At 41.5% G+C, this 20184-nt stretch overlaps 2 protein-coding genes and 1 non-coding gene across 5 annotated transcripts in view; 1 reads left to right on the top strand and 2 right to left on the bottom strand.

Moving 5' to 3' along the window:
* Positions 1–108: 108 nt before the first annotated feature.
* Positions 109–10330, bottom strand: ice1 (KIAA0947-like (H. sapiens)). Its single transcript, XM_047599754.1, has 23 exons — positions 10068–10330; positions 9785–9843; positions 9178–9289; positions 8968–9044; positions 8849–8886; positions 8683–8765; positions 8472–8548; positions 8351–8388; positions 8160–8242; positions 7965–8041; positions 7776–7813; positions 7578–7660; positions 7444–7480; positions 7208–7264; positions 7035–7118; positions 6541–6917; positions 3958–6246; positions 2493–2655; positions 2196–2356; positions 1788–1978; positions 1562–1662; positions 1355–1453; positions 109–793 (listed from the first exon to the last, which is right to left on the bottom strand). The coding sequence occupies exons 1-23, from the start codon at positions 10155–10157 to the stop codon at positions 612–614; spliced, it is 4596 nt and encodes a 1531-aa protein (XP_047455710.1). The 5' UTR covers positions 10158–10330; the 3' UTR covers positions 109–611.
* Positions 10331–13900: 3570 nt separating this feature from the next.
* On the top strand, positions 13901–13972 carry trnae-cuc. The gene has a single exon. It is a non-coding gene; the product is annotated as a tRNA-Glu (tRNA).
* A 4353-nt stretch (positions 13973–18325) lies between these two features.
* Positions 18326–20184, bottom strand: part of LOC125015739 (A disintegrin and metalloproteinase with thrombospondin motifs 16) — a 49775-nt gene continuing 47916 nt past the window's right edge. For all 3 annotated transcript variants that reach the window (XM_047597668.1, XM_047597669.1, XM_047597670.1), the window contains one exon: positions 18326–20114. In XM_047597668.1, coding sequence (XP_047453624.1) covers positions 19999–20114 — 116 coding nt within the window. In that variant the 3' untranslated portion in view covers positions 18326–19998. The remainder of the gene's footprint in view (positions 20115–20184) is intronic.

Here is a 20184-nt window from a genome sequence, read left to right as displayed (position 1 = left end):
TCTATTATATTGTTATTATTAGCTCGGTGTGTGACTACCCCGAGGGCAATTTAACGGCTTTGTCATATGAGGCAGGTGGATAGAGACGACAGCAAACCACGATTTGGCTCAGTTATGTGGACATTTTAATTAGAACACAAAAAAAATCTCCGAGACTGTACAAAAATATTTACTTTCACATCTGTATGGATATTTACAGCATATAAACATCTTTTACAATATTTTACACCTATACCTGAGTATGGCAGACAAGCAGGAAGTTAATTTGGCTGCAGGGTGTGGCCGATTTAAAAAAAAAAAAAAACAACAACAAATTTTATATGCCTCCTTAAAAAATAAGAACTGGAGATTATGTGACAAAAAATGTGTGCACTTAAAAAAAAGCAGTTGTCTAAGAAGTTGTAAATTATCTTAACAATTTAGTTCATTTTAAGACAATACGTTCTTGTGAATTCACCTGGTACTATAAACGGCACAAACATAACTGTCACGGTTTATTTGCCAAAATGGGAAACAACTGTATGCCAGCTGCCAGTCAGTAAGTTAAAATGAAGACACCTGAGGTACCTGGCCCGTCTCTAAAATAGTACAGACTGCTTGTTTGTACAGTTTCACATCTTGACCTGTCTGCAAACAGACGCCAACTGGTTAATGCAGCTAGTGACAGCAGAAGGGACGCTCTGAGATGTATCCTCTCTCCACCCTGCCAGAGCATCCAGGGCTTGTTTGGGGTCGCAGGGAGACAGGTCGTGGATGCAGTAGACAGCTGCTAACTGGACATCCCATGGCACACCTGCAGATACAAAGCATGATACTCTTAGAATTGTAAATGGAAATGATTATCTGGTCATCGTGGCACCTGTCTGTGCATGGGTTATATAAGAAGCAGGAAAAACAGGCAAGTGGAAGGATTTGAGCAACTTCGAAAAGGGCTAAATTGTGATGGTTAGACGACTGGATGGGAGCATTTCCAAAACTGCAGCTCTTGTGGGGTGTCCCCCTTCTGCAGGAGTCACTGCCTAACAAATCTCCTACTTAACAAAGGGAGAAGAAACCCCAATCTATGTGTGAAAGGGATGGCTGAGAAAGGTACAGCTGTTCAAAGTGTTCACCAAGTAACCTTATGCTCCTGTCCGACTGAAGCTGTTGGTGTGTTGGTCATTCTGTAACAATTTGTTGGTGCTAGCTAATCGTAATTTCCAGTGAGGCCCAAAGTTTTTGTATTCATTTGAATTCATACACTACCCAACTACACAGAGTACACGGTGTGCTATGTGGAGGTGTCTGGAATGAGATGAGCTTAAAGCGTAAAGACAGAGGCTATGTATAAGCCACGATTTATTATATTCCATACCTTCGGTCTGCCCATGCCTTCCAAAAGCGTTGATGACGTTGGCAACGGTTAACACAGAGGAAACACACCTCTCTCTAAGTCCAAGCTGACCAAGGAGTCCTGGTTAAAACAAGACCGTAATGAAATGTCACCCTCTCCTCTGATGATTTAGAATGACAATTCTTGAGGTTATGCTTAACACCGAAGTAAATTAACAAAACAACTTACCTATGAGTCGGAGCACGGTGGCGACACACGCATCAGAGACAGGTTCTTGTTGATCTCTTGGCTGCGTTACCCACGTGTTCATCAATGGCCACAACTCCTTGCTGTTAAAGTGAAATGAATAAATTGGTGCACGTACAAAGGCTATTTGAAAAGTTTCTTTGGGAGACGAGGAAGCTGATCTGCAAATTTAAATAACCACTGTAAGTTCATGCCAAAAACAACAAACCCCAGTAAGTTTTCATAGGTCCACTTCCACTTCTTGTGTGAACAAAGGAGGTGCAGTGTGAAGACATGCTCCCAGGCCTCAGCTCCCAGGTCCACTCCGTAGCGACTATGTTTTGTGAAAGACAAATTTGCCCCAGACTGGATCTCAGAGAGCACTTTGGAGATCAGCTGGTCAACGTCGCAGGGAGGACTCTGCAATATGGGAAGATCAGGTTTCAGAGGGGGCACATTATCGGCAAGAAGATGTGATAAAAACAACAAATTAACTTCAATATAAGTCACATGAGGTAGAAATCAACGAGGGCCATAAAAACTACAGTAACTGGAGATGTGTCAGAATAAACACGATGGCATTTAACCGATATATACAATGCGACACATGCAGAATCCGAACAATCTCTAAAAATACCTTCTCCCAACCGAGGAATGTTGAAAGGCCGCCAAGAAGCTCTTCTTGTGCTTTCAGTTTAACGATGGCATGAATGGCTTGACACAGTGAACTACTGTGTGAGAGAACTGTGGGCCATGTTGTCACCATAAACAAAATCAGCTTCACAGAATCAGGGAAATCTGCACAGAGGAACACAGAATAAAATTCAAACATTCTCTACATATCATCAGCTCTGGACCCACAACTTTTTCCTTTCAGTTAAAGAAGGTGAGTAAGTCCCTTGGGGATACTTAAAATATGAAATAAACCACTAACCTTCCACGAGGATGCTGTAGGCGAGGATGTGGGCCTTCTCCAGGTAACTCTTTTGCCTACAGATCCCTGTGTAGACTCTACAGAGGGCCTGCAAGTAGTTCCTGCTGAGCTCCTGCTTTTCAGTTTTCAGCTTGTTCAGAATGGCTACAATCATGTCATCGGCCTTAACAAGAAGAGACAGTGTCAAATTAAGCAATGAAAAGCAACCAAAAACACCCCATCAGTACCTTCATTTGACATGAGACGCACATGAACCGCTTCCTTGCTTTGTTTGAACGACTGTGGTCACTTTCACACTTTTCTGCCATACAAAGACAGACAAAGACCCTCTTTCTCTCTCTCCCCCTCCCTCTTTATTAAACCTCGGAAGCAAGTTATCTCAGTGGGGAGGTATTCACTTTGTTACAATATAAAACTGGGAATGAATCAATGCTGCCAAAGAGACACGGAACAAAAGAATGTTGTAGCAGTACAGTGTGTACCTAATAGTGCATAATAGATCCTCTTTCTAATTGCCTTGTATGGACACTGCGTCTGATGGTCACTACATTTACATAGACAGAATATTCCCATATTTGCCCTTATTCTGAAAAAAAAAAAAACAGTATCACCACTAAACTGTTTACATTACTAATGAAATAAAATATTCCTATTTTCATGTAGCAAACATTAATCTGTTGATTAACCAATGCAGCTACGTCCTGCCTGTTTCATTCCTTTAACCACCTTCTCAACAGAAATGGCACTGCTGTATTCCCACATTATGTATATGAAGTGTTTCATGGTGAGTAGCCTAGCAAACCTTTGGGTTGTTGGTTTGTGTACAACACACTGTGGTGACAGCAAACAGCCAAGAAGCCATGTGTTTGCAAACTCTGATGAAAAAGCCTAATTGAGACATGGAAAGGGGGAGCAGTGGACTTCAAGTGAGAGAAGCAGCTTTGGGACCATGAGGGCACTGGTTCAAATCTCCCACTGACATGATGTTCCCTCAGCTAAAGCCCCTTACACGGCTGCCCAACGCTCCAACTGAGTTCACAATCATTCGTTGGCTCTGAATGTACAAATAAAAATCCAATAATTTGGCATAACCAGCCCCGTGTCAAAACGTCCAAAGGATGCTCCTCAAACCCAACTAATATACTACAGCACTAGTAGAACTCACAGTATCCAGTCAGAACAAATCGTTCACATGACCTGAATCAATTTCCAAGTGCTGTCACATTCACTGCATTCTCAGGTAAATACAAGGTGTTTACACAGAAAAGCAGAAGTCTTGAATTTCCATCCCAGTTACTGAAAAGGAGTGATTACTTCAGCATGTTTCCTTGCTTTATTTTGGTTTAATTACACAGGTGAGCGAATGAATTTACTAAGTAAATTCTTCTCCACTTATACTGTCAGAAGGCCAGAATGAAACCAGTCAGACATTAAATATGTAGGAACAATAAACAAGTTTACTCACCAAGCTGCTTTGGCAAATCTCAGCGATGACCTCCTTCTCCTCATCTCTCAAAATGGGCTTTTTGGGCAGCAATCCTGTGAATAGGTGCCCCTGGATCACAGGCAGCAGACAAAAGCACTGGCTTTCAATTTTCTTTAAAGAGTTAACAATGAGAGTTTGTCCAGCAGGTTCTCCTGCTTCCATGGTAGGAGAGATGGTCTCATTTTTGAGAGGAATGATGTTCTGGGGTGATGTGGAGACACTGTTTGTTGAGGCGGTAGCCATCAGCTTTTGAGTACTACTCTCAGAGGAGCTGTCAAGCCTGGGACATTTGATTTTATGCTGAAGCAGACTGACAGCAGACCTTTTTTCTCCCCTTGTGTCGGTCTTGGTGAAGGCCGTTGAAGTGGAGTTGACGGTCTTAAAGCCAGACATCTGACAGTCAGTTGTTGTGGATAATGCTCCACTCTCTGATGAACAAATGTTGAGACCGACATTGCCTCTAAGAATGCTCAGAGTCCGGGCACGAGCAGAAAGCTCTGGATACATGGTGTCAAGAATCCTCATGGAATTTTCCTGCGATGAAGATGACTGGGAGGAATTCATTGCCACCACGGGCAGGCGACCAGGCACTGGCACCGCATGTTTTGGGGTGGCAGAGCCAAACTGAAGTGGCGAGGAGGGGACTCCGTTCAGAGGAAGTGGACTGTTCAGGGATGAAGAACTCTGCTGATGGCTGTTGGGTGTCAGGTGGGCTTGAACAGGAGTGGTGGGGGAAGCCAACCCATCCAGGGGCGAGGGAAACAAGAGCTTCCCGATGGCCTGCCTTGGGTTGATCGATTTGCCTGCCTTTGGAGAATTGCTCAAAGGAGTCAGGAGAGGAGGAAGCGGAGGACCCATCTCATCGCGAGCGTTGCCTAAACACTCTGCGGACTGAGCTGTGGTTGAACATGCTGCTGGGGTAGGCTCTTCCTGTCTCATCACATGTGTAGTGCCTGCATTTATTCCATCCTGAGAGAATTCCGTGGCATTATCCTTGTCAATGTCACCCCTTTCTTCAAAACTGAGAACTGACGTTTCTTCCTTCATCGAAAGGTGTTGCGTGCTTTTGTCTTGATTCTGCATTTCTGGGTTTGGAGGAGATTGCACAGTTGATAAGACACTCACCTGACTGCAAACAGGATGAGTATTTTCTTTCAAAATGTCACTGTTCACAATGTTCATCTCTCTGGAGTCAGAAAGCGAAGGGCCGCAATCAGGCACTGTTTGGCTGTCCACTGTCTCCACGTCAACATCCGTTTTTGAGGGAGTTTCAACATTTGCTGAATCAAGTTCCTGGTCAGCGTGGGACTCGCCATCTTCCTCCTTCAACACAGAAGCCTCATTAGCTGGCGGTGGATTATTATCACCAATATACCCAGAAGGTGAATCTGTCACGTCAACTCCTCCAGGCCCTTGAGCTGCAATCCCATCTTCCTCTGGCAGGTTAATGCGTTCATCATTTTCCAGTCTCTCTTCAAAATCATTATGTGAGACACTACTGATGCCATCAGTGCTGCTTAATGAACAGTGGGACGGTTTGGGCATTTCTGAGTCTTTACAGATAGACACTGCAATCTCCTCATGCGAGTTAAATTCAGTAACGTCTTGACTGTCCGGTTCTAAACGAGAATCATGATTATTTTTTTCCGTTGGGTCTGTGGTATCAGTCAGTGAGCCAGTGGGTGTTGAAAAAGCAACTAGTTCTGCATCTGCTGCTTCACAGATTACAGCGGCATCACTTCCCCTAGCCGTTTCGTCGTCTTCACGAGTGACTTTTTTAGCATCAGTCACATCACTACTGCTTATGTCTACATCCGCCGTTGTAACCATCTCTGGCAGATCTTCCTTTGCCTCTCCTGAAATATTTTGAGATTCAGAGATGACGCTATTAGTATTGCCAGTCAATGGGATAACCTCAACCAAGAGTGCAACGTCAGATCTGGAAGAAGTTGATGGTATTTCATTTTGAAGTTCCATTTTTCCATCGTCTGTACTGGTATTGTCCTTCATTCCAGCCTTGCCACTAGTTTGTTCCATGTCTTCTGAGTCTGTTTGATTGGAAATGTGTTCCCCTTCCTGCGCTGTGACTTCCAGCATGTCCACACTCGCTTCTGTTGGAAGTGCACAAGATTTTGGACTCTTCTTTGCCGAGAGGGATGTTGTGATGCTCACAGGCTCCTTTCGTGGGAGAGGAGAAGAGTCCAAAGAGGGTTCAGGAGGGTCTCCCTTTTCTTCATCATCTATGTCCATGGAGGGGACCACGTAGTCCTGAAAGATATTTTAAAAAGAAAGGTGAAAACCCATTCCCACCACAGCCTAAAAATGAACTAAACTTGACTGAAAACAATAACATAGTCAGTTATTTGTCACTATATAAATGTCTGGAGTATTTGAAAACACAATTAAATAGTTAATTATCAAATATGATGACAATATCAAATTTGGAAAGCACTTGTCAAGACATATCGTACAATCAGAAAATCTTACAATTGTCAATTTCAAGGTAAAATATTTCATTACTTAATAAAAAATTATCCGTGTTAAATATGGTTAAATTCTCACCAAATCTGGTAGTGGAGATATGCAGGGACCAATGGGTTTAAATAATTCCATTATCTCCTCAAGAGACACTGTAAAGCTGTCCGTTTCAGCAAACGACTCATTAGTTTTGTTCTCCTTGGGTGACTCTTTCCTCTTGTCTTTTCGTTTCTTGCGACTTGAGCACTGAAGTGACTCTTGGAGCTGGATAGCATTCTGTGCCTGAGGAGGGGATTTTAATTCCATTGGAGGGGATTTTAATTCCACTGAAGTGGCCTTTGTCTGTTTTTTGTTACTGTGGGATTCCCTGATCTTTGAAGAAGCAGATGGGAACATTCCAGTGGGACGGGGGTGTGGTCCGTTTTCTGGAGAGGAGGATAGAACTTGCTTGTGACCAGATTCTGAAAATACAAGGACAAAGTAGAAAGATGTAAAAAAATAAATAAATAAAATAAAAAAAAAGGAGGGAAAGAATCGAAAACACATATAAAGTAAAACAGAGCTGAGGCATGCCACACCTGAAAAGTGCCATGGGTTTGTTGACTGCTCCTGTTCTGGCTCTACGCATTCCCACAAATTTTCCAGCAGCATCCGGAACTTTTCTGAAAAACATGCCAGAAAAAATCTCCTTCTAAAGTTGTTCAGCTTATCAAATGAATTAAATGACTAACAAGTGAAACCTACTGCATACTTTTGTCAACTTTAGGCTCCACAGGTGCACTTGCTTGAGTTGTTGCGCTCCTATATTCTTTGACAAATAACACAGACACAATATTTACATTTCAATAACATTTAAAGTCAGGAATGGATGTTGTTGCAAAGAAAATTGTGTTACGTGTAGAATTGTATTTTCAAAACAAAATAGGCACTGATTGTAAAACTGTAATGTAATGGAAACATTTCTTTATTATTATTATTATTATTTACCTTTACTCCTTTCTCTTTCCATTTTCCTCAGCCTCACCTATAAAGTAATTGACAATATAAAAAAAGAAAAGTTAGTTCAAGAGCATTAAAACATTATTTCTTTCATTTCACATTGATTTAAGACCTCACTGCACCTGAAGGTCATAAATATTTCTCTCTAGCAGGATCATCTTTGTGGTCTGTTGGGATATTTCATGGTTCTGTTTGCATAGTGAGTCTGGAAGAAAGTCAATATAAGGACAGATAAGCAACCAAACAATCACTGTCATGTAAACACAGATACATAGTACATAAGTTTTCAAACCGAGTAAAATCTTATTTTTAATGCCAACCTTCCAGCAGCCGAACTTTATTTTCAAGGGTGTCCTTTCTGTGAATGAAAAAAAAAAAAAACACGGAAGCTTTAAGCATAGTCTTAAGAGATATTTACAAAAACAATAATGACTACTGACAAATGTCGAACAATCTTAGAGAAGCATAAAAATGATTTTAGACAAATAAAAACAAGTAAAAATTCTTACATGCTTGCCAACTTGGCATTCTCCTCCATCAGCTTTGGAACTTCATCTGCTTGTGCCTGAGATTTCTTCAAAGATGCCTGCAGAAGTAAAAATTAAGATGCACAAAATCAAAATGAGTTCGACGTTGCATTTGGCATGCAATAATGGCCAATATTTTCACAGTTAAGAAAGATGAGCTTCATTTATTTTGATTACCTGAGTGAACAGCAAATCATTTTCAACCACAGCCTTTTCCCTCTTCAGCTGTGCATTTTCGAGAGTGTGCGATTCTGTCAAATCTAAGTAGTTGAAGGAGAATTTAAAAACACAATAAAAGAATCATTTAACACATTTCAACCGTCATCATTTTCCACAAATAAGATTTACAGAATATGACTGCAAAATACCTTTCACGGACTTTAGCTGGTCCTCAAGTTTCTTATTCCTGAGAAACATAGAAAATACTTAACATTTTAACCCAAACACCAAGGTCAAATCTACGCTGCCATGATCAGAACTATCACTTACTCTGCCACTGTCTTGCTGTTTTCCTCCTTCAGTTTTTCCACCACTTCTGACAGTTGTCCATACTCCTTAAGAGCAGCCTATAAAAAATAAATATACTGTGAACATCAACGCAGAAGCAAAGAAAATATCGGACTTCAGGAAATCGTATTGAGAGGAGGGTGGATATTGCAGTGCAGGAAATTCAAATCAGATATGAAACTTGTTTGCATACCTGAGTTTTTAGCAAATCGTTTTCAACAACAGCCTTTTCCCTCTTCACCTGAGCATTTTCAAGTGACTGCGCTTCTGTCAAATCTGAGAATTAAAAGCACATTTCAACAAATGATTATCTACCATGTACCGCATAGTAAAATGTAGAGCACTTGACTGCCAAATACCTTTGATACTCTTCAGCTGCTCTTCAAGCTTCTTATTCCTGTGAGATATCGTAATATAAGTTAACATTTGCCACAAACACTGACACCAAATTAGTGCTGTCTTGAATGTGATCACTCACTCTGCCATAGCCTTTTGATTTTCCTGCTTCAGGGTTTCCGTTGCTTCAGACAGCTTTCCATATGCTTTAAGTGAGTCCTATATATATATATAATAATAAAAAAAAAGAGCACACTGTGAGTGTGAGCCATCAAATAAAGCTGCAAAATGCATTCGAGACGGGTAGATTATGTGGCGAACCAATTATGATGAAAGGCGAATAAATGCATACCCTCTTTTCTTCCAGTTCTGCTTGCAACGACTCATAGTCCGCCGTCTTTTTCTGCAGAGTAACCAGCCGGACCTGCAGCTCTTCCAGCTGCTGCTGAAGTCTGATTGTGTCACTGTGTAAAAGAGCAAGCAGGCAACGTTACCTCATGTCATCATGTGTGCACACCTTAACAGTTAATCCTCAGAACAACACTTTACACCTCTGGTAGTTTTCAAAACTACGACAGACAAGTCTACACTGTGTTTCAGCATAATGGTAAGTGCAAAGTTTCGCAAATTGACGGTATTATTCACAAATATATAAATAAAAATAATATATAATAATATTGTTAAATCATTCAAATTTGCACTTATTTTTTAAGTTAAAAAAAAAACGTTGGCGAACTCATATTCGTATGAAATCAATTTGCTCGGTAATAATTGATACCTGATTCTTGGCCCGTAAAGTACTCCAAGTATTGCAGCTTTGTTTGTTTCCTAAACGTTGTCTCGTATTATATTTGTGTTATATCGTATATTTCCCCGACTTGACAAGACTTTGTCAGCTGTAGTTTATTCTGAATCGGGACCTGTTACCATGGTGATCATTGTAATTCGTTAATACTCACTCGGAAACCGTTATCTTCTGTTTCAGTGCCAAAAACGACGAGACGTATTCTGTGAGGCTCTGTCAAAATAGACAGGAAGAGACGAAATAAAGCAAACAAAAAACAAACAAACAAAACACAAACAAAAACAAAACAAGGACATTCGTCATTATCAACGCTTTTGTTTGAGACGTTAAAATAAAAACACAGGAACATGGTTGCAATCTTACAAGACTAGTATATTCGGGCCTCAAATATGAAACGCGGCATTTTAATTGACTTCAGAGAAAGCGCATTATCTGACCTGGTGCAAAACAGAGCAGTTTTGACAGTTTCCAACCGTCGCGTCCGCGGCGATTGCGACCGTTTTCGACTGACTGTCCCCTGGCATCATGGTAAAACTAAATCCACCGAAACACACCCGGCCGTGACCTGATTTAATGAAAACTGACGACCATATCTCAATATCCCCAATCCTAATCAGGTTCAAAACAACTTCTCATTTTCGCGTCTCCCACGTTGACCAAGGACCCAAGTTAGTTAGGACCCCGCCACCAAGGGGAGCCCCGCGAAGTGCCTGAAAACAGAATGCATGGTCATGTAACGAGCATATTCAAATTCGTGTGTGAATTTAATACAATTTAAGCAGTACGCGTTGACAAAATTGTATTTTTTTTCTTTGGTCTTAAATATGATTTTTGACTAATTTCTATTTTGCTACAGGCATTGTGTGGTATGACCACATATAGCGTAGACATTTACATATTTACGTAGACACCGCACTGACTGTGGGGCGGCGACGTGCCTGAATCGCCGCCATCTTGGTACAGTGCCAGGAGGCAGCGGTGCATGAAAACCAACGAATGAAAGAGGTACTCTGCAATTTTAAAGTAGAAATGCTTTGTTTCGTCGACCGATTTCCAAATGGGTTGATTTGTTAAAAACATGTAGCTATGATACATGTGATTTTTAAAAATGCTGGTTTTACTACCTAAATACAAATCGCCACCTTCCCAAAATAATGACTTAAGTCATTTTTGGACAAAATATTTTTAATTTTAAATATCATATTTATTCACAGGTATGATGTAAGAAAGTGACAATAGAGGGAGCAAGCTGTTGAAATAAACCCCGACAGGAATGACAGAGTACCAACAGTGAATCAAGCAGCGTATTGAACAACGACCTCGTAGTGGGGAAAACAATAACAACCACAAAAAACAAAACAAAACAACAAAAAAAAAAAAAACCCGAGACTTTGGTAGCTAGCAACGTTTCGAGTTTCTTTTTCGAAGAAGGCTGATAATTAATCAGTCAATGATAATAATGGGTTTTTACTGCAGTTAAAATCATTGTGTTCATTATTATGTATCAGCGCTAGTAGATGATGACTATCGTGTATGCACAACAGTTGTAAAAGAAAAAAAATTACTTGACCATATAAAGGGAAAATCGTGGAAGTCGTTTATTTGTGTTAATTTATCAGGATATTTGCATTTTTTTAAAAATGTATTTAAATACAAGAAAGAAATCTGACGTGAACTGTTGCAAAAGTAAATGCACCTCCACGATTGCTACATTTTTATGCTACATCCAGGCTAATCTTGTAAACAATACTGCCACAATATTATATTGCCAACAGTATTTATAGTGTTTAATGTATTTATTGCACTGCAGTTTAATCATTATGTTGATGTGCTTGATAAATACAAGAAAGAAATCTGACCTGAACCGTTCTAAATGTAAGTGCACCTCCAGGATTACTACATTTTTATGCTACATCCAGGCTATTCATTTATTTGTGTCTATTCGTCAGAACATATGCAGTTTTTAATGTACTTAATTATTCAGGAAAATGAGCAAATATGACATATATAGTGCAAAAGTCCTTCGAACATTTTTTATGCTACATTGAGGCTAATCTTTTACACATCAGTGACATTGCTGTCAGCACCTATGCCTCCCAGCGAGAAAGTGCGGGTTCAAGCCAAGCCTGAGCCGTGTTAACTTCATGACATTAAAAACAGTTAAAAAGCACACACCCAACCACAGGTGTAGTTCCCTTGTTAGGATTTACCCTGATAATAATACATTTTTACTATAGTTTAATTGTTACGTTGATGTGTTCGAGACAGAAATCTGAGGTGAACTGTTGCAAAAGTAAGTGCACCTCCAGGATTACTACATTTATTTTTTTTTTTTACATTAGAGTCCATCTTTTCCAGTCAACGTTCCGTTTTGTTTCTGCATCAGTTTGATGAGGGACGACAACGGTTGCAGAGCTGAATGAGCCACTGAAGGAGGCTGAGACCAACATCAGCAGGCTTTCAGAGGACCTCGTGCAGGTTATCTTCTGGTAAATCCTGGGTATATACAACCATGTACAGGTGCTGGCCAGTAAATTAGAATATCATCAAAAACTTGAATTATTTCAGTAATTCCATTCAAAAAGTGAAATTTGTACATTATATTCATGCAATGCACACAGACCGATGTATTTCCAATGTTTATTTCTTTTAATTTTGATATTTATAAGTGACAACTAATGAAAACTCCAAATTTGGCATCTCAAAAAATTAGAATATTGAAAAGGCCAATGAAAAATGTTTTTTTTAGAAATGTTGGCCAACTGAAAAGAATGAACATGAAAAGCATGCGCATGTATAGCACTCAATACTTAGTCGGGGCTCCTTTTGCCTCAATCACTGCATTAATGCGGCGTGGCATGGACTCGATCAGTCTGTGGCACTGCTCAGGTGTTATGAGAGCCCAGGTTGCTCTGATAGTCGTCTTCAGCTCCTCTGCATTGTTGGGTCTAGCGCATTGCATCTTCCGCTTCACAATACCCCATAGATTTTCTATGGGGTTAAGGTCACTCGAGTTTGCTGGCCAATCAAGGACAGGGATACCATGGTCCTTGAACCAGGTACTGGTGGTTTTGGCACTGTGTGCAGGTGCCAAGTCCTGTTGAAAAGTGAAATCTGCATCTCCATAAAGTTGGTCAGCAGCAGGAAGCATGAAGTGCTCTAAAACTTCCTGGTAGACAGCTGCATTGACCTTGGACCTCAGGAAACAGAGTGGGCCAACATCGGCAGATGACATGGCACCCCACACCATCACTGACGGTGGAAACTTTACACTGGACCTCATGCAACGTGGATTCTGTGCTTCTCCGCTCTTCCCCCAGACTCTGGGTCCTTGATTTCCAAAGGAAATGCAAAATTTGCTTTCATCAGAAAACATAACTTTGGACCACTCAGCAGCAGTCCAGTCCTTTTTATCCTTGGCCCAGGCGAGACGCTTCTTACGCTGTTTCTTGTTCAAGAGTGGCTTGACACACGGAATGCGACAGCTGAATCCCATGTCTTTCATGCGTCTCTTCGTGGTGGTTCTTGAAGCACTGACTCCAGCTGCAGTCCACTCTTTGTGGATCTCCCCCACATTTTTGAATGGGTTTGTTGTCACAATTCTCTGCAGGGTGCGGTTATCCCTAGAGCTTGTACACTTTTTTCTACCACATTTTTTCCGTCCCTTCGCCTGTCTGTTAATGTGCTTGGACACAGAGCTCTGCGAACAGCCAGCTTCTTTAGCAATCAACTTTTGTGTCTTGCCCTCCTTGTACAAGGTGTCAATGGTCGTCTTTTGGACAACTGTTAAGTCAGAAGTCTTCCCCATGATTGTGGAGCCTTCAGAACAAGACTGAGGAACCTTTTAAAGGCCTTTGCAGGTGTTTTGAGTTAATCAGCTGATTAGTGTGGCACCAGGTGTCTTCTATATTGAGCCTTTTCAGAATATTCTAATTTTCTGAGATACTGAATTTGGTGTTTTCATTAGCTGTCAGTTGTAATAATAAAAATGAAACGCTTGAAATATATCACTATGTGTGGAAGGAAAGTATACAGTATACAAGTTTCACCTTTTGAATGGAATTACTGAAATAATTCAAGTTTTTGATGATATTCTAATTTACTGGCCAGCACCTGTATATCCTCAGGATTGCTCACCAGGTATTGCGACAGCTCTGTAATACGAGCGTGTGTTCTGGGATGGTGATTTACGATAAAAGTGTAGTAACATTAGTAGCCCGACAAACATTGATGCATTTTTATTCTAATTTTTTATTTTACGGTGGCGTGCTCCCTGGTGGTCTAGTGGTTAGGATTCGGCGCTCTCACCGCCGCGGCCCGGGTTCGATTCCCGGTCAGGGAACTTAGTTTTGCTCTATCTTTCGTTTTCGTCTTCCATACAAACACAAAATTCAAACATGAACTATGTATCCCGACCTACAACAAGTAAATTATACGTGCCCAGGTATTGTGGAGTCGGCGATTGTCCTATTTTAGTTGCTCTTTGCGCCATGTTTTCAAGTTTTCAATTTCTACTTATAATCAGCAGAGGGTGCTGTTGTATCACCAGTTTTGGCGCGCTCTCTCTCTCTGTCTCTCTCTCTCTCTCTCTCTCTCTCTCTCTCTCTCACACACACACACACACACACACACACTCATAAACACCATAAACACAGAAAAATGTCCATTTACAACGTGCTGAGCTGTTTGTGTGCACTTATTCATGGCAGGGGGGAACGATGCAGATTTGGTGGTTCTGTTTGGGATCAAGGCCAAAGTCAGATGGTTTTGCCTCTAACCCAACTGTGACACTGCGTTAAACTTAATTTATTGCAGCTTAGTGCTCATAAACCCCCCCTGGAAAGATTCAATAAATCATTCGCCTTTTCAAAAGCTCTTTGGAGGTCGTTATCTCAGCGAATTTAACATATTTTGAAATAAATGGAGACTTTCTGTTTTCTTTGTGTCCCTGTTGGTGCTTAATTCTGTGCTGGCAGGCTTAGATTCCAATAGCTGAGAGAAAACAGCTAACAATGATGGGATTGCTGTAGGTGCATCCTGATGGAAAGACGATAACCCTGTAACTTCAGATGAACTTTCCGAGTGTGGCCTCGAGGCTAAAGAGCCAACTCCCCTCCAAACAGATGCAGTCAGAGATAGCATAGTTTCTTTAAAGTGAAAGGTTGTGCAAGCCCTTTTCATGCCTGTCTTTGACGGATAATCTCTTCTGTTACCTGACATGAGTTAGGCAACGTATTAGATGTTGCCAGATTTGTCTCGATCTCCTCTGTCATCTGCAGGAAGCGTTTGTCTGATCACTATCACTGTATAAACAAAATGCTTCATCCTCTTAATCCCTCCCTTCTTGTGTGGTTGGATTTTTTTTTTTCTTGGCTTTGTCAGAGTTTGAACTCACCTTACCGAGTGCAGCGATAGTTGCTTTGGGCCATGACGTGCCACGCCAATGACCACCACCGTTGGGCTGCTAGTTAGCGTGCACCGTTGGCTCTTTATTGAATGAATGAATGAACAGAAGATTATCTGATCCACGTGATTCAGGAGAGGTTAGCTCTAGGTGACGGTTTTGTATATCCTTAGTCCTAGAAATTCTGTCTGGGAAGGTAATCAGTCATCCAGGTCTAGTTATATACAAAGAGCAAAGCTCTAACAAAGGCAACTAGATTTGTGGGGTTTCTGGAAGGCATTTCACCACCGTCACCCATGTAGCTCCTTTTGTCCGTTAGGATCATCTATGGGTGGCGCCCATATGAAACTCTCATGACTAGTTCCTGTAACCACAGACCTGAGCTGAGCTACTGGAACGAGAGGCCGAACTTCTTCAGCAAACCCAACAAGTCCCCCATTTCAGCTTTCAGCTTTTGAGGGATGATATACTGAGAGTTAGTTCCTCTCACACAGGAGGAGGAGAATGTACGTCACGAGTTAGCCGTCGGCCGTAGCCTTTGCCCAAACTCGGCAACCTAAGGCGCACCACAGTCAAGCTTGAATACCAGTCGGCCTTTGTTCTAGCTCTTTGGCGCCAATATGGTATTTGCCGTTATTCTGTGTATTTTGGAGCTCAGACAAACCTAGACTAGACTGCTGAGGAGTAGGGGTAAGCTAATAGGAGCATCTTCTCATGAGTGACAACCCTCTAACCACTGTCTAGACAACATATTCAATAAGTTTCTCCCATGATGACTGCAAGCCTTTGATGGAACGGAGTATTTCTTGTACTCACTTATATTAGTATATGCACAATTTGTGGTTGTGTCACCAGCGAATACAGCAGCACTGCGCTCGCTGTATCCAAAATAAGGAACGTGATTGATAAATACTGAAAAGAGTATGTGCACAAGGCTTGATAACAAAAAAGTACATATTTCAAGTATTAGAAAAGTAAAACAAACCCGCAGGAGGGGTTTCTCAAACCAGTACTGACAGGGTATTTAATAATAGTCAAACTCACATTATCAGACTATGGATGGGTGTACATGGTTTACATATTTTGATCACATTTCTTTTTTGTTGTTTCTACAGTTTTCCTTCTCTCCTCTAAGACTTCTGAGTTATGACTTGACTGAAATGCAAAGGCTGATGACAGTGCATTCCGCAATCTTGAAGGCATTTGTCAGCAAACTGGCATTAATTAATAAACCTTCTCTGCGTCGCTGAGACGTTCACTTGTAAACACAAATCACAGTTCTGCTCCGCCGGGCTACATTTATTCAGCAACTCTGTCTAAAGCTGGCAAACTCTGAGGCGAATACAGACAGGTGGCTGACAAGGATAAAAAACCCCTTTTCTCATCGTACCCACCTCTCCCTCCGGCTTAATCGTCCTCTCTCTCGCAGCATTTTTCCTTGACAACACCGAATACATAGATGTCCTGCCTCTTCTGTGTTTTCTTGCCGCTGTTTTTTTTTTTTTTTTTTTTTTTTTTAAAACACAGACTCTTCTTCTTTCCTCCCTGTCGCTCCATACGCCGGTGCCCCAGGGATTATGACAATGGTTGACTTGTTGAAAAACGACTACAGAGCAAAGCCCAGACCGAATATGTCATAGGTGTTGAAATGGCTAATACCACGTTGGCTAACGTTGCTGTTAGCCATGGCCCTGGCTCATGTGCTCCGCTCGATCGCATGCCGAAAACCAAAGGTTAACGTTACAGTCTTTTAATTATGTTTCCCTTGAGTTTTACTAGGAGGTGGCGTGTAATGTGGTGTTGGTGGATCAGTCACACGTTGCGACCACATCAGAGTTGTCAGAATCGACCGTGCAAACCGGACACGTGAGAGGCAATCTGGCAAAGGAGAAAGAGGAAATGGGGAAATGAAGCAGAATATTACAACTATACCTTCTAGATCAGGGGCCTTCAACCTTTTTCAGGCGAAGGACACCCAAACTAATGGAGAGATTAAGTATTGATCGGGTTGGCATTGGGATTAAGCGATTGGGCAGGGCCTGCTGTGTACAGGAAGTTAAGATTGACAGGTCTCGACTAGTCTGGCGCTCTGTGTGAAACGGTGCGCTGTTCAGACAGCTCCTGTATCGCTGAATGAGCAGTACAGGAGCGTGCTGACCGAAAGATGACATCTTCTGCCTCCACTTACCCCTTTACTAAATAGGTTGAATTCATGTTAATGCGTATATAAAGAAATTTCAATTTGTGGTGGGAAATTTAAAAAAAAATACATAAAAATGTCTAATCAACCAAAGATTTTGCGACCCCCCCGCAGTACATCCACGGATCCTCAAGGTGTCGCGGACCCCATGTTGAAGACCTATGTGCTAGACACATGCCAGATCCACAAAGCTTTAAACATGCACGACTTTTAAATCTAAATGAATATCTGATATGTTAAGGCCTTTACCAAAGAATTTTCACAATGCTGATTGTGCGAATTTGTGCCGTCTTGTTGTAAATGTAAACTGTAATGTTCACAAGTGGATATTGTATTGGCACACGAACAAGAGATATATTGTGATGGGCTTTACACTATGAGAGTAGTGAGCCATACAAGGCGCCCAGAGAGCCATACGAGTGTGGGGGGGGGGCCTTTAGAGAGGATACAAACCGCTGACCCTACAGTTCCCTAGTCCACTCCTGTATCCATTAGTCCATAGCTCCCCTCTGTGTCCCATAATATACAAGTTTTAAATCACGTTGCTGCACTTCAGCCCCGATGTGGAGGTGGATTATGGTGGACAATTTAGAGTGGGAAGTATCAGCATTTGTAGTATATGCCTTTGGTTTGGTCCTCTTTATCAGGAACCACCAAGAGTAAGGAGTGGTGGTGTTCGAGATTATACAAAAATAAATTACAGTTTAGAAAAGAAGGGAAAATACTGATTGCCACTGATGAGGCTTTTCTTTGCTGGCAAGCCTGAAATAAGAGGAGGAAGTAAGGAACCGTAACCTGCAGACTTCTCTGCCAGAAGGGGGAGGCAAAAGTTCTGTACCGCTCTGTACTGCACTACTTTAAAGCAGCTGAAAGGTTTTGCTCCGGGGCAGTTTTAGTGTCTTTCAGCTTATTATTTTTGTTTTTAAGAGTCAACTGTTTTAATTCAGTCTCATCTGTAGATTCCCAGCCAATACCTTGAGGGAGCATTGCATGACAATTTGGCTTTTAATTCATTCACGAGGCGACGAGGAAGAGCGCATCAACGCGCGTACGGTATGTTGAAAAGAAAGACAGTGAACGGAGGCAATGACTGGAGTTAAGATACGTTTAAATTTACAAATGGACATTACAGCTGTTAAATCGGGAAAGGTACAAAGCTGTGTATTAAAGTCACAGATATGCAAAACAACAGTCCAGCCCCTGTTCTCGAGGAGGTTAAAAAAAAAAAAAAAAAAACATGTTAACAATAACGACAGCCATGTTAATACTATGCTGAAAGGTCAATCCTCTCTCAGGGCATGATGGCAGCACCATTTGAAGATGTATGCCAAAAATACAGATCACGTTTCCTTCCCGAGCCTTTTTCCACTTTGCAAGAATCCATTTAGCGTTTAAAGTTTCACCCCCCCTGCCCAGCCCTGGAAGTTGAAATTCAGTCAGAATTAAGCTAAAAGGAATAAAATCAAGACTCATGCTACAGCTAAGGAGCTGTCATGGCACACAGTTGTTCAAAAAAAAAAAAAAAAAAATCTGTCAGTGCTTTTAAACCATAAAATGTAATGCAGTTTTCTTTCCATATCAATGCAAGCAATGCACGACTGCTTCGTATAATAATGGATGACAGTAAAATATGGGCCATGCTCATACTTTTCTTTTTTTTTTTTTTTCCTTAAAGTGAAAAGGCACATTTTGCATAAAAAAAAGGTGGGGTTCGTCAGCATGTAATGAAACATAATACAAAAGTGTAAGGTAACGGGGTAGAGTAATAAAAAGGACACATTTATACTGCTTATTAATACAGTCTTCCAGCAATGCTGTATTGAAAAGCCAATAAATAAAACAAAACAATTACTGTACACGGGTCAAACGTTTGTTCTTTCCTGAAACTTGAGGACGCCAACCTTGATTCGTTGAAATCGACGGCACGTCTTAGTAGCACCGTCGGGCGTGGAAACCAGTTCACACAGCTTTGTCCCTTCTCAGAATAGTTATCTCATGCGTGGTGCTCCTGATGAGTTTCCTTTTGTTTGTTTTTTTGTCTATCACATCACAGAGTGGTCTGTTATTATCCAGCTATTGAGGAAACCCACGTTGATTGGCCTGTTTTTTGTTTGTTTTTTTGTGTTGTTTTTTTTTTCTTTCAAGCTCGGGGTAAAATTTAATTTACCTAACTGCTTCTTTGATACGTCCCTTTTCATTCTCAGACCCCCGGATTTCCAACCGATCGAGAGCCGCAGCGCAAAACGGGGCGTATCACGTGTTTTTTTGCGCGGCCTGTGCTTGAAACCTCGTCAGCTCTTCTCAGTTTCCTCCCGGTTTGCCATCGCTGGCCTCCGGGAGAGATACAGGGTGTCCTGGGTACAGATCTGTTCGGTTACAGTATATAAACAAAGCTGGGAATTTTCAGGTTTTCAGTTTCTTATAGAGATGTCAGCCCATTCGCTCTAATCACCATTCCAATTTTGCTCATTCCTCCTCATAATTCTCTCATTTCTCTCTCTCTCTTTATTTGTTCTTTCCCGATCACATTCTTGTGTGGTGCTGTCAGCATCGAGTTCTTATATCCAGATGTCCGGCATCGCGGGGAGGAGAAAGGGCTAACTGCAGCTCTCTTGCGCTTCCATTGAAATGTGCTTCGCTTCTCAGTGCTCGCCGCGCGCGTTAAAACAAAAACACGTCTTTTCAAGCATGGACACCAAATATAGTCTTTTTGACTATCTAACTACCTGTCTGCCTGCATCACAGACTGAGTCACTTCGTGAGATTATAGGTTTGAATTGGAACAGGACTGGCAGCACTGCTTGCCGTAGAACTTGTGGTTGCAGACTCCGTGCTGGGGAACCAGGTAACACCAGTTGAAGTAATCTCTGCACGCGACGTCTGCGGGAAAAGACGGGAGATAAATGGTTCAGGAAACTTTTAAGAGAACCCTTCTCGGGCTGCGCTGTGC

This window comes from Mugil cephalus, chromosome 11 (assembly GCF_022458985.1).
Source record: "Mugil cephalus isolate CIBA_MC_2020 chromosome 11, CIBA_Mcephalus_1.1, whole genome shotgun sequence".
NCBI classification, from domain to species: Eukaryota; Metazoa; Chordata; class Actinopteri; order Mugiliformes; family Mugilidae; genus Mugil; species Mugil cephalus.
The sequence above is the reverse complement of the archived record's forward strand: the minus strand, read 5'-3'. Positions and strand labels throughout refer to the sequence as shown.

Excerpts from the sequence above, each read along its gene's own strand:
- ice1 (XM_047599754.1), bottom strand. The coding sequence starts at position 10,157 with ATGATGCCAGGGGACAGTCAGTCGAAAACGGTCGCAATCGCCGCGGAC. Across the intron at positions 9,045-9,177 it reads CAGAACTGGAAGAAAAGAGG|GACTCACTTAAAGCATATGG; the intron begins GTATGCATTTAT and ends ATATATATATAG. Across the intron at positions 7,481-7,577 it reads GAAATATTTATGACCTTCAG|GTGAGGCTGAGGAAAATGGA; the intron begins GTGCAGTGAGGT and ends ATTACTTTATAG.